Here is a 13,697-nt window from a genome sequence, read left to right as displayed (position 1 = left end):
TACCATTTATCCTGCCTATCCATGGGTGAACAAGGAAGATGAACTTTTCAGAACAGAGCAAGACTTTTCCATAGATAAATGTTTCAACACCTTGCAACTATATATTTTCCACAGAGAAAAGAAAATACCATATTTACTTTCATAGTCTCTCCTTTTTTTTTTCCCCACATGACTTTTTCCCACCTAATACAACAACATTTTTCTTAATCAGAGGTCACTTACCTACCAATTTAAACCATCTAAGAACCTAACTTTAAAATAGTCTCTAAATTCCAAAAGAGAGTCTTTAGGTTCATATATCACAACACATTCTACAGTTTTTTTAAAAGCAGAGCTTTCAAGCATTAACCTAAAGGCTAAATGCTTTATGCACAATGTGAAGGCCCCAAATGATTACAAACCCTGTATTAGGGAATAGGGCGTTCCTCCAATATATGGGTCTAGTGAGAAAGCCCTCATCTGGGGGGAAAAAAAGGAGCAAACATTGGGGTGCCTGGTGCCTCAGTCGGTTAAGTGTCCAACTTCAGCCTAGGTCATGATATCACCATTCCTGAGTTGGAGCCCCACATCAGGCTCTGTGCTGACAGCTCAGACCCTGGAGACTGCTTCAGCTTCTGTGTGTCTCTCTCTCTGCCCCTTCCCCACTCACACTCTCTCTCAAAACTAAACATTAAAAAAAAAAAAAAAAAAAAAAAAAAAAGGAGCAAACATTTACCAGGATATTTACCAGGGCATCTAAGATTACTTTGTTAGACACTAAGAGTTTCATGCATCCTCTCATCTAAACCTGACCAAATAAGCAAAGGTTTCAGTATAAGCATTTCTATAGGAGGAAGTAACAAAAGAGCTAGAATTCAAAAATCAAGATGGTCAGATGTTCTTTTCTCTACATCAAACCAAATACTCCAGTGTCGGATTGCACTGATTAAGCCACAATGGTCACAGTCACCTTCCTTAGCCTGCTCACCTGTAAGATTGTTACCTGTTCTCCATTATCTTTCATTCCATGATTCCACATAATGCTGAATATGCTGATAATAATGATCCTCAGTCATTAAGGAACCATTAGTATGCACTTAAGGTAAGGAATCATATCATGCATGTTCCCAATCATGGTATCTCCCCGGCCAGCTAAGTATTACGTCGCATGTTCTATAAAATTTTAAAACCCTTTTGGACTTAAAGGAATAAGCTCGTCTAGCTAGGAAATGAATCTCTGTGGATTAGCTCATCCCTTCATACAATGACAATAAAACGAGCTATGATTTCTTTTCTCCCTACTATGAACAAAAGGAAGAAGGAAATCTTTTAGTCAACGTCTCCAGTATTTTCTTGTGGTAGGAATTTCCAAGTAACGAACATAACAAGATACACATACTCATAACGAAAGATTCCGAACTAAATTTAGTTTTAATTCCTTATGCATTTTGGACTATTGCAAACTTTGCTCTTCTCCATCCATGTAAATGTTTACTAAATGCCTACTCTCTTCACAACACTGTGAAGGACACAAAAAGATGAACATTCGCCAGCATACTGAATACATGTAGCAAATCATAAGGAGTGACAGAACAGCCAGGGGATCACGTTTCAAATGAAAGGAATGCTTGCAAATAAACTGGGTTTCAGATCCAGTTTCAGGAAAGGAGATTAAAAACACATGCAGATTACATACCGATTTCACTAAAATATTGTACCCACCCAATTAAAATCGGAGGATTGACTCTTCACAGCTCGTCAAGCAGAAATGGTCGTTGATATTCCAACACTGTTTCTTCCCATACGGTTCCAGGAGCTCCAGCACAGTTTTTACGCAACGTGCTTATACGGTCGCCTAATTTTATGCTGACAAGACAGTGGATCAAACTTCAGAAAAATAATATAATGCATACACGAACTGCAGATGCTGAGATCTTGTATGGCTAGGCTTTCTTCTTCAAAATGAGGATGGGCTGTCACAAGGAGACACACATTAAAGTGTGTTCTCTGTGAACTCCAAACCGGAGCAAGGAGGAGGGAACATCATACGACAGGCTTAACTGGTTCAAAATGGCAGTAGCTACATAGGTGGGGGGTTGGGGGTGGTTTTTCAGTACAACGATTATCTGAATCCTTTTAAATGCCCATTATTTTAAATGCCCGGTTAATATTTAACTCTCCTTTGTATTTTCGCATGTTTAGTACAATGTAAAGAATACACAAGGCGGTTGTTAATTTATTTTTAAGCTCTGCCTTGCGAAAACTGGTAGCATCTGAATACCTTTACTACCTTTAATTCCATGCCACCAATGCCTGGGAAACGTGGGATCATCTGTAATGGTAATGAGCATTCTGGAAGTCTGGGGACAACCTACCACGTTTTCATTAAATTTCCCATGGATCCAACAACCCTCTAAAATGCAAGAGACTTTTGATGTTGATAAAGATTATTACTGTTGCTATTATTATGTGATCAAAGGCCCAGCAAGTGAAACGACGGCAACATATTTACAACTCTCCCAATAACCACAAAGAGATTATCATTAATTCCATATTAATTTTCAAATCCAGCTCCCATCAAACCAGATTCCTGATCCCAATCATAATGATGTATTCCAATTGTTAACACCGCCTTATGTCAAGATACGTTTAACAGCTTTAAGTGCACAGCTTTTTAAGAGGTATCGCTTATTTCATATTGCTGCCAACTGATGTTAACAAATGCCCAACAATTCATGAAGCATTCGTGTTATAGTATCAGGCTGCACTCTCTTGTTCGATCTGGATGTAGGACAGGAAGCCCTCACAAGAGAATTATCAGCGTAGGTAAATCGAAGGTAAACAAAACTAGCTAAACAAAACAGCACAGGTAAACAAAACTAAAAATTGTGGGGAGATGCCACCAAAAACCCAAGGTCTCACTTTCCTAGTTAATTAGTCAGTACTACATTTTAAGAAATATGGTGTTCCTGCCGCTGAATTGGCCACTTTCCCTACTGAATCTTTTACAACCGAGAAAAGCTAGAGCTAAGAGAATCAGCTGTGGAGGGAAAGAGGGAGATCAAACCCTGAGGTTCAACCCCTTACCAGTCATGTGATCTTGTGCCATTTAATTAAACTCACTCTGAATCTCACATCCCTCAACTGTAGAATCATAGGGTTATTATTTCTCTCAGCTACATGAAACGTAAACGTTCTTCAAAGGCACTTTATGCCTTGCCACTAGAGATAATCACAACAAACTTAAAGGAAATGTTCATGCTATTTTGGCCTAAATACCAATGAGGTGATATCTATTTAAAACATTAAGTTGGATTCTCACAGCAGGAACTTTATCTTACTCGTCTTTGCATCCCCAGGAGCTAGCATAAAACCTAACATGAAATACATTACTGTTGAATATGTAAATCATGATACCCATACACAATTCATGTTACTGCCTTTACTTGTGAAATAGCGACTCTGTCCCTTCCTCTTCACCTCTACCACCAGCAACCCCCCGCCCCTGGATTCCTGTGGCCCTCTCCTAAGGGAGGCTGCAGGATCTACTTGGGCTTTCCTCCAGTCTTTCGTTTTTCCTTTTCAAGGTGGAGTGATCTTTCCAAAGTGTGAGTGGATCTCACCACACTCTGAAGACCCCCATTACTCCTAAGGTAAGTACAAAGTCCCTAACCAAGTCTACGAACATCTCCATGGTCTGGCTCCTGCCCAGCAACTCCAACTCTGTTTTATCTCAAATGGCCTTCCTTCTAGCTCTTGAAAGGAACAGCTTTGAATCCAAATGACAGCCCTGCCTTAGTTTAAAGCTAGGTTCTCTTCTTTTCTGCTTATTATGGATCTTTGATAAGAAATACAATTGCCGAGAAGTCTGTTTTGCTTGCTGTTTGCTACGAGCATTGTGAGACCTTTCCTGATTGTAACCCGCTGTGTAGTAGAATGGGCTGTAAAACTTCCTAAATGTAGTCTGATATGTAATGAAATGAGCGATTGTATACAAACTAACCGGCATTTCTCGCTTCTGTAAACCTGCTTGCTTAGCACATTCCTCACCTACCCCCTTCCCCCTTTCTTCCTCCCGCCACAAGTAAAAACCTCCCCTGTGCTATTTGTCTCTGTCTATAAAAACGCTATACCAACCCTAATCGTGGCCTCTTGTGTCACCGGCGACGAGTGCGCAGAGGATCAGGTTCGAACCTGCAATAAACGACCCTTGCCGCTTGGCTTTGACTTACGACTCTGGTGGTCTTTTGTGGGAGGTTTTAGAACTTTGGGCATTACATTTGGAGGTTCCACCGAGACCTCCCCAGAGCCCACCAGACTTCTGGTCAACGGGTCGTATTTGATTCCCATCGGTAAGTAAGCCGGCTCTAACGTTCTTCCTTTTCTCTCTGATCTGTGTTTCTTCTCTGGAGAACCGGTTCTGTCTGGAAGCTGGTGTGACCCTGGCGAACGCGCTATAGGGCACCCGGCTGGGGTCAGTTGGAGACGTCCACTGACATCTGGGGGCCTTCTTGGCCCATCTGGGGACCTTCCTGGTCCATCAGGGGACCTTCCTGGTCCATCGGGGGGCCTTTTTGGCCCATCAGGATTCTTTTCTGTGGGCTGCTTACGCCCAACGCGCCTGCGAACTAAATACTTTCATTTTCTCTATGAACTTCCAGAGTGCTAAGAAATATCTCTAGGCGTCTAAAAGAAAAAAAACCATCTAGGCATGCCAATTGTTACCCGTATTTTGATGTGATGTGTGTCTGTGTGTCTGTCTGTTAAATCGACTGGAATGATTGTTGGGAGTCAGGGGCACGCGCCTGACTTAACCTATGTGTAGTCCCACGGCATAAGCTACGGGATTCGAGTGGGCTCTAACCCGATTTCCGCGGTGATCCTCATACGGCTTAAGGCGGTCAAAATTTATTTTGATCCAAGCAGGGGGTTTATACCTGCCCGCCCATGCTAAGAGGCACCTAAGTTCCCGCGAGGGACGCGGACGGGGCGAGTGCTTCTATGTCAGTCTAAATGTATTGTCACCCCTGGGCCCTTGTAATAACCGCCGTCCTAGCCATGACCCTTTCTGTTGGGCTGGCCGAGACGGCCCCAGAAAGTTGAAACCACTGTCAGAGATTCTTGTTGGCTCTTGTTTTTCTTTCGTGCGTCGGATGTTTTATTGGAATTAAGTGTTTTTTCGGCTGATCAGAATTAATTATTCCATCCTTTGTTCCTCTGTCCTCCTTCCTCAGCTGCCTGTGGCTTTCCCTCCCACCCCTCCGCCCGGGGCCCAGCCAGGCCGCCAGGGGTCTCACCCTCGGAAGTCGCCTGTGCGAACTTCACCGCTGATTTCAGCCGCTTCAGGGCCCCGTCGTGCCGCCCCCTTCTTTTCTCCTCTTCCTCAGAATCATAACATGGGCCAAACGCAGAGCACCCCTCTCTCCCTCCTTCTCGCCAACTTCAGGGACGTAAAAGCTAGAGGACACAACTTAAGCCTAGACATTCGCAAAAGGAAGTTGATCACCTATTGCCGCTCTGAATGGCCCACCTTTGGGGTCAATTGGCCTACAGAGGGAACCTTCTGCCTCCCTGTGGTCCTTAAAGTAAAATCAAAAATTTTCCTACCAGGGAAAGAAGGTCACTCGGATCAGATTCCCTATATTCTGGTGTGGCAAGATTTAGTAGAAAACCCACCTCCTTGGGTGGCCACTTCCTTAATAGCAGAGTCATGCCGAATCCTAGCGGCTAAACCTATCAACCCTCCCAAGCCGCCAACTCCAACTGCACCCCCTGTTCTCCCCGACAACCAAGATTTACTTTCCTTTGACCCTCCCCCTTACCAGGTTCCTCCTCTTATTCCGCAAGCTGCCCCTATCCCTGCTGCGCCGGCAGAGCCTCCCGTAGCCCAGCCCATAGGAGAACCAGAGAATAGGGAGGTTCAACCCGCGCCTATGCCTAGTGGGGGCGAAGTCCAAGGGCCGGCCGGACGTACCCGTAGGCGGGCCCCACATGAGCCAGGACTCCGCCTTCCTGACTCCACCATAGCTTTACCTTTAAGGGAAATAGGGCCTCCCGATGAGACGGGGAGCCCCCGACTTCAATACTGGCCCTTCTCTACCAGTGACCTATATAACTGGAAAACCCAGAATGCCCGATTTTCTGACAACCCTAAAGATTTAATAAGTCTCTTAGACAGCGTTATATTTACCCACCAACCCACCTGGGATGATTGTCAGCAGCTCCTCCGAATCCTGTTCACTACCGAGGAGCGAGAAAGAATTCAATTGGAAGCAAGAAAGCTGGTTCCTGGAGATGACGGCCAACCCACTGCTAACCTTGATCTCATTAATGCAGCTTTTCCCTTGACCCAACCCCCACAGGATGGCTGGGACTACAACACGGCAGAAGGTAGGGGACGGCTACGCATTTATCGCCAGACTCTAATGGCGGGTCTCCGGGCTGCTGCACGCAAGCCCACTAATTTGGCAAAAGTGTATTCAGTAATACAAGGTAAGACAGAGAGCCCTGCTGCTTATTTAGAAAGATTAATGGAAACCTTCAGACAGTATACCCCCATGAACCCCGAGGCCCCCGAAAATCAAGCTGCTGTTGTAATGGCCTTTGTAAATCAGGCAGCCACTGATATTAAAAAGAAACTCCAGAAACTAGAGGACCTGGAGGGAAAACAGATTCAGGACTTACTCCGCATTGCCCAGCGTGTCTTTAATAATAGAGAGACTCCAGAGGACAGGCATCTTAAAGCCACCGAGAAAATGACCAAAGTCCTGGCCGCTGTTGTCCAAAAGCCCCTGGATAAACAAAAGCCCCTAGATAAGGACCAATGTGCCTATTGCAAAGAAAAAGGCCACTGGGCCCGAGAATGCCCTAGAAAGAAAAAGCCACGTCATGATCAAAAACCGTGGCAGCCAAAAACCACACCCGCCCTCTTCACTCAAGATGCAGAATAGGGGGGACGGGGTTCGGATCCCCTCCCCGAACCTAGGGTAACGCTACAAGTGGAGGGGAACCCAGTTCAATTTTTAGTTGACACAGGAGCACAACATTCGGTCTTGATCAGACCCCATGGAAAAATTTCTAAAAAATCTTCCTGGGTCCAAGGGGCTACCGGAATAAAAAAATATCCCTGGACCACCCAGAGGACTGTGGACCTAGGAAATGGAAAGGTCACCCATTCCTTCCTAGTCATCTCCGACAGCCCATGCCCCTTATTAGGAAGAGACTTACTCACTAAAATGGAGGCCCAAATTCATTTTACGCCAGGGGGCCCCCAAGTGACTGGCCCTCACAACCAACCCATTACCACACTTACTCTAAGATTAGAAGATGAATATCGACTCCACCAGGGGCCACCCTCACAAAGTCAAAACATAGAGCCCTGGCTCCAACAGTTTCCAGGGGCATGGGCTGAAACCGGGGGTATGGGGTTGGCTAAACATCGCCCAGCTCTATTCATAGAGCTGAAACCAGGGGCAGATCCAGTTCGGGTCCGACAATACCCGATGTCAATGGAGGCCAGAAATGGCATCACGCCACATATCCGTCGCCTCCTAGACTTAGGCATCTTGCGTCCCTGCCATTCAGCCTGGAACACCCCCCTGCTGCCTGTACGAAAACCTAACAGTGCGGACTATCGTCCGGTACAAGATCTGAGAGAAGTTAACCGCCGAGTCATGGACATACACCCAACAGTACCCAACCCCTATACCCTCCTAAGTGCCCTCAGCCCAGAAAGACAATGGTATACTGTCCTTGATTTAAAAGATGCTTTTTTCAGCCTGCCTCTGGCCCCCAAAAGTCAAGAGCTCTTCGCCTTCGAGTGGTCCGATCCTGAGAGAGGCATAAATGGGCAACTCACCTGGACCCGGCTCCCCCAAGGATTTAAAAACTCACCCACCTTGTTCGATGAGGCACTTCACGAGGATCTGGGTGAGTACCGGAATCAAAACCCCAAAGTGACTCTCTTGCAGTACGTTGACGATCTTTTAATCGCCGCTGAGACTGCCGAAGCTTACTTGCAAGGCACCAAAAATCTCCTCCGGACACTTGGTGCCCTGGGGTACCGGGCTTCAGCAAAGAAAGCCCAAATTTGCAGATCTGAGGTAACCTACTTGGGGTATCTGTTAAGAGAAGGCCAACGATGGCTCACTGATGCACGGAAGGAAACCGTCCTCCGCATCCCCCGACCCACAACGCGAAGGCAGGTAAAAGAATTCCTGGGATCGGCCGGGTTCTGCCGCTTGTGGATACCTCGGTTCGCCGAGATAGCTAAGCCTCTTTACCTGGTCACCCGAGAACAGGCGCCCTTTGAGTGGACAGAGAAAACTGAGCAGGCTTTCCAGCAAATCAAACTCGCCTTATTGTCGGCGCCAGCCTTAGGGCTCCCCGATGTCTCCAAACCCTTTCATCTCTTCGTAGATGAAAACAAGGGGGTAGCCAAAGCAGTGCTGATGCAACTCCTTGGTCCATGGCCCAGGCCCATTGCCTATCTTTCAAAAAGACTAGACCCAGTAGCGGCTGGCTGGCCCCCTTGCCTCTGTGTGATCACTGCTACAGCTCTAATGGTAAAGGATGCTGATAAGTTAACTATGGGACAAGAGTTACATGTTACAACCCCTCATGCCATCGAGGGAGTCCTCAAACAACCTCCTGACCGATGGATAAGTAACGCCCGACTGGTTCACTACCAGGGACTATTATTAAATCCCCTCAGAATCATTTATGCTCCCCCCGAACACTAAACCCTGCCTCCCTGTTACCAGACCCGGACTTGGATACCCCCCTCCATGACTGCGCTGAGATATTGGCACAGGTTCATGGAGTTCGGGAAGATTTACAGGATCACCCGCTGCCAGACGCCGAGGTTACCTGGTTCACTGACGGCAGCAGCTTTGTACATCAGGGTCAAAGGTACGCGGGGGCAGCAGTCACAACTGAAACTGAGACTGTTTGGGCAGAGCCTTTGCCAGCTGGCACCTCTGCCCAACGAGCTGAACTTGTGGCCTTAACCAAGGCACTGACTTTGGGAAAAGGCAAGAAACTAAACGTGTATACCGATAACAGATATGCTTTTGCTACGGCCCACACACATGGAGCTATATACAGAGAGAGGGGACTGTTAACTGCAGAGGGGAAAACTATCAAAAACAAAGAAGAAATATTGGCTCTTTTAAAGGCACTCTGGCTGCCTAAACGACTAGCCATCATACATTGCCCAGGCCACCAAAAACCGGTCACACCGGTGGCCAGAGGAAATAATTTGGCTGACCAGGTGGCCCAAGAGGCGGCCTTACAGGTGGACTGTGCTTTAATGACCACCCTACCAGACCCCGGTTCAGCTAGTTTACCAGAAAATCCCGCCTACACTAAAAAAGACCTAAACTGGATCCAAAAATTACCTTTAACTCAATGCCTTAACGGATGGTGGAGAGCAGCAGACTGTAGCATAATCCTCCCAGAAGTAATGAAAAATAAAGTCTTATCCAAGATGCACCGAGCCACTCATATGGGCACAAGAAAAATGCAAGACTTAATAATAGTTACTAGCTGTAAAGCTTGTCAATTAACTAACACTGCCAACCACGGGAAAAACCCTGGCTCCAGAACCTGCGGAACCAGGCCGGGAGCCTATTGGGAAGTAGACTTCACCGAGGTAAAGCCTGGAAAATATGGATATAAATATTTGTTAGTGTTTATAGATACCTTTTCAGGATGGACAGAGGCATTCCCCACCAAGCATGAGAGTCCGCAGGTAGTAGCAAAGAAAATGTTAGAAAACATCATACCCAGGTACGGATTCCCTACCCTAATAGGATCAGACAACGGACCAGCATTCATTTCAAAGGTAATACAAGGGATAGCGCAGTTTATTGGAGCTGATTGGAAACTACATTGTGCATATAGACCCCAAAGCTCAGGACAGGTAGAAAAAATTAAAAACTCTAAAAGAGACCTTAACTAAATTGACCATAGAGACTGGCGCTAATTGGGTAGTCTTACTCCCCTACGCTCTGTTCAGGGTGCGGAACTCCCCTTACAAACTGGGATTAACCCCCTTTGAAATCATGTATGGAGTGCCCCCCCCCTATAATTCCCAACCTACAGTCTAATGTGTTAACTGAATTTGATGATCATAAACTTCTTATTTCCCTGAGGGAACTCCAGCACACCCACCAGGAAGTTTGGCCCAGATTGAGAGCCATTTATGAAAACGGGCCCCCTCCTGAGCCGCATCACTACCAACCCGGAGATTGGGTATACGTGCGGAGACACAAGCAAGAGACCCTCCAACCACGGTGGAAGGGACCCTACATTGTGATCCTAACCACACCCACTGCTCTCAAAGTCGACGGGATTGCTACCTGGATCCATTACGCCCACGCCCGACCAGCTGATCCCTTTGCGGTTCGAGAAGACTTCGTGCCGGAAGCCAACACCGCCTGGACGGTTGACCAGAGTAAGACACATCCTTTAAAATTGACTCTGCGTCGAAAACCTGACCCCGAAAACCAGCTGAAACCAAAGGCCTGGGTGTCCCATACCAAGACTGTTGCAGCAGCTCCGGACCCACAATGATCGGAGGAACACTCACTAGCGTGCTCCTGCTCACCTCCTACGGACTGATAAGTATTATGGGCAACCCCCACATACCCTATACTTTAACTTGGGAGGTTTCTAATTTAAAAACCCAGGAAGTCTATAATACTATCCTGCTCTCCGCTTTACTCGGGCCTCTGGCCATTCTACTTCTCGCTCTCACATTAGGCCTCTGCATCATAAACAAAATTATTAATTTTGTCCAAGACAGGTTCAATGCTGTACAATTAATGGTCTTACGAACTCAGTACCAACCGCTCGAGACATTACAAATAGAAAACTGAAGATCCAAGATTGGCTCTTTAGGCACAAGGAAAAGGGGGGAATGAAAGGAACAGCTTTGAATCCAAATGACAGCCCTGCCTTAGTTTAAAGCTAGGTTCTCTTTTCTGCTTATTATGGATCTTTGATAAGAAATACAATTGCCGAGAAGTCTGTTTTGCTTGCTGTTTGCTACGAGCATTGTGAGACCTTTCCTGATTGTAACCGCTGTGTAGTAGAATGGGCTGTAAAACTTCCTAAATGTAGTCTGATATGTAATGAAATGAGCGATTGTATACAAACTAACCGGCATTTCTCGCTTCTGTAAACCTGCTTGCTTAGCACATTCCTCACCTACCCCCTTCCCCCTTTCTTCCTCCCGCCACAAGTAAAAACCTCCCCTGTGCTATTTGTCTCTGTCTATAAAAACGCTATACCAACCCTAATCTTGGCCTCTTGCGTCACCGGCGACGAGTGCGCAGAGGACCAGGTTCGAACCTGCAATAAATGACCCTTGCCGCTTGGCTTTGACTTACGACTCTGGTGGTCTTTTGTGGGAGGTTTTAGAACTTTGGGCATTACACTCTTTCTCCCTTTTCCAGTCACAATGGCTTTCTTCCAATCTCTCAAATGTCTGAAGCTCTCTTCCTTTGTGAACGCTCTGCCTGAAGTTGTTCTCCCTGCCAAACTTCCACACCTGAGTGTAATTGTACTTCCCCACCCAAGCCTTTCCTGACTTTCCTGAGCTCTACAGAACCATGCAAGAAAGCCCTCAGGGAATTTACCAATTTAAATTTACATGCTTCCTTAACGACTGCCCGTGTATCTTCCCAACTAAAGTGTAGGCTCCACAAGGGGAAGCGTTTGTTTTTGTTCCTCAGGTGATTTTCATATTCAGAATTTTGTGGAATGCGTGATTTTTATAAACCTTGATATTACTGAGAGTTCACCCAAGATCAACCCGAGTTACCCTGACATGATTTTGAGAAACACTACACTAAAAACAATAAGAGCACTTAATGCTTAATGCGGAGCACTTAAGGACGTATAAAGTTAAAAGGAATAAAATACAAGGACAAATGGAAGAACATACAAAACTTATTCTTTTTCCAAGTTTGAAAATGTATTTCCCCAGACCGAGAGCCTCATTTCTTTCAAGTTGTAAGCGTATGCTAATTTCATAGCAAGCAACTTTTCTTCCTGGACCAAAGGCTAGGAGGAAGCTTTGCAGGAGAAATTGAAGTGCACTATAATATTGCATACATCCGTGAAATACAATCATCCACACATCTAAAGGGCTTTTAAAGCATGACGGCTTAATCAGAATATTTTTAGTACAAGTTATAAATTCTTAGCAAATGAATATCACACCATCTGCAATGAATGCCTTGAGTGGCCAGAAGCTGTGCTACAATTTATTTGAAAAAGAAAGAAATTCACTTAAGGGAACCAGAATTGGGTTTCACAGCCCCTTCATTAGATGGCAATATTAAGTTGAGTGGGAGGGTCAGGGCTAAATTTTCTATACGCAATTTTAGAATTATATGGAAGTTGTGATACACTTCTCAACTGCAGAATAGCAGGCAAGCGAGAAGCGAGAGTTCCGTGCTAGAAGCTTATTGTTTTAACCACGCGAAAAAAGTGTAGAGATCTGATAATACTAACAGCAGAAAACGCACCTATAGCTATACGGAGACCATCTTTTGGAGGGTGGTAAAAAGTTAAGCAAGGTGATTCTTAATGAAACATCTCCATCACTTCTTGCCTGGGCATCTCTCTCTGGTGGCCTTCGCGCAGCGGTCCAGTAGTCCCTACTACGCAGGAGCGCGAGCACGGCCTTCCACCAGCAAAATCAAGTTAAAGTCTGGGAAACGCGGAGCCCCAGCGAGTCTGTTCCAGAGCAAAGAGATGACACTTTGGGCCCTGGAAACCTAATGGGGTCTTTATGCCATTTCCCCCTGCTGGCCCCATAGCAAATTATATTAACGGCTCACCTGGGAAGAGACCACACCCAGGCTCTGCAGGGCGCTTCCCCGCAAGTCCGTCACCGCCTGGCCCGGGCGCACTCGCGCCCGAATTTTCTCTCCATTTAGAGTACAGCCTGGTCCTTCCACCATCTCCTGGTCGGCACTGTGGCTCACTAGCTGCAGGGCCGTGCGGAGAAAGCCGCTGTGCACCCCAAGCTCTGCCCGGGCCCTCGCTGGCGCAGAGAGGAAGTTCAAATCTCCCGCGCATCCGGCCCCGCCCAAGCCCGCTTGGTCCCGCCCCTGTCACGCCCGCCGAGATCCGCCAGGCCCCGCCCCGTGCCCGCCCCCGTCACGCCCCCTGAGATCCGCCTTGCTCCGCCCCGGCCCCGCGGCGCTCAGCTCTGCCAGGCCCCTCCCCGTCCAGGGTGCACCAAGCCCGCCCAACGCCGCCAAACTCTAAGAGCCCAGGCAACTGGGACCTCAGAAACTCAAACTTTTTGTTTTGAAGTTTTTGCTCTTGTCCTTGAACTACTCCATACACGCATATTTCGTGACCTTGTTCTCTTAGTCTGCTCTAAAATTCAAGGTCGTCACAGCCTTGCAGGCTTTAGTTTTTGTATGCCGTCTTCAGATGTGGGTAAGGAGGAGGGTTTTTAGAACAAGCAGCTTGTATTTTTTCTCGGATAGAGTTAGCATGCTTTCGAAAATGTGGCTTTATATACCAAATATATTTTAGTGTCTCATATTAAAAACCCTTTCATTTTTTAGATGGCTAAGCTAAGTAAGTTTTACCCAAATTCATCAACCCTGTTATGGGTTGCTGCATGAATGCCATATGAAATCACTTTGTAAAAGCCAGGGATCTATACAAATATGAGGGCAATGCATAGCTTT

General features: G+C 46.4%; 1 protein-coding gene and 1 long non-coding RNA gene across 3 annotated transcripts in view; one reads left to right on the top strand and one right to left on the bottom strand.

The window, feature by feature from the left end:
• The window catches only part of NEIL3 (nei like DNA glycosylase 3), a 58,382-nt gene extending 45,345 nt beyond the window's left edge, over positions 1–13,037 (bottom strand). For both annotated transcript variants that reach the window (XM_058719928.1, XM_058719930.1), the window contains exon 1: positions 12,831–13,037. In XM_058719928.1, coding sequence (XP_058575911.1) covers positions 12,831–12,953 — 123 coding nt within the window. In that variant the 5' untranslated portion in view covers positions 12,954–13,037. The remainder of the gene's footprint in view (positions 1–12,830) is intronic.
• Positions 4,187–10,255, top strand: LOC131506370 (uncharacterized). The gene is made up of 2 exons (XR_009258897.1): positions 4,187–4,331; positions 10,134–10,255. It is a non-coding gene; the product is annotated as an uncharacterized LOC131506370 (long non-coding RNA).
• Positions 13,038–13,697: the final 660 nt, after the last annotated feature.

This window comes from Neofelis nebulosa, chromosome 3 (genome assembly GCF_028018385.1).
Source record: "Neofelis nebulosa isolate mNeoNeb1 chromosome 3, mNeoNeb1.pri, whole genome shotgun sequence".
Lineage (NCBI taxonomy): Eukaryota > Metazoa > Chordata > Mammalia > Carnivora > Felidae > Neofelis > Neofelis nebulosa.
This window is presented reverse-complemented; position numbering and strand designations above follow the sequence as displayed.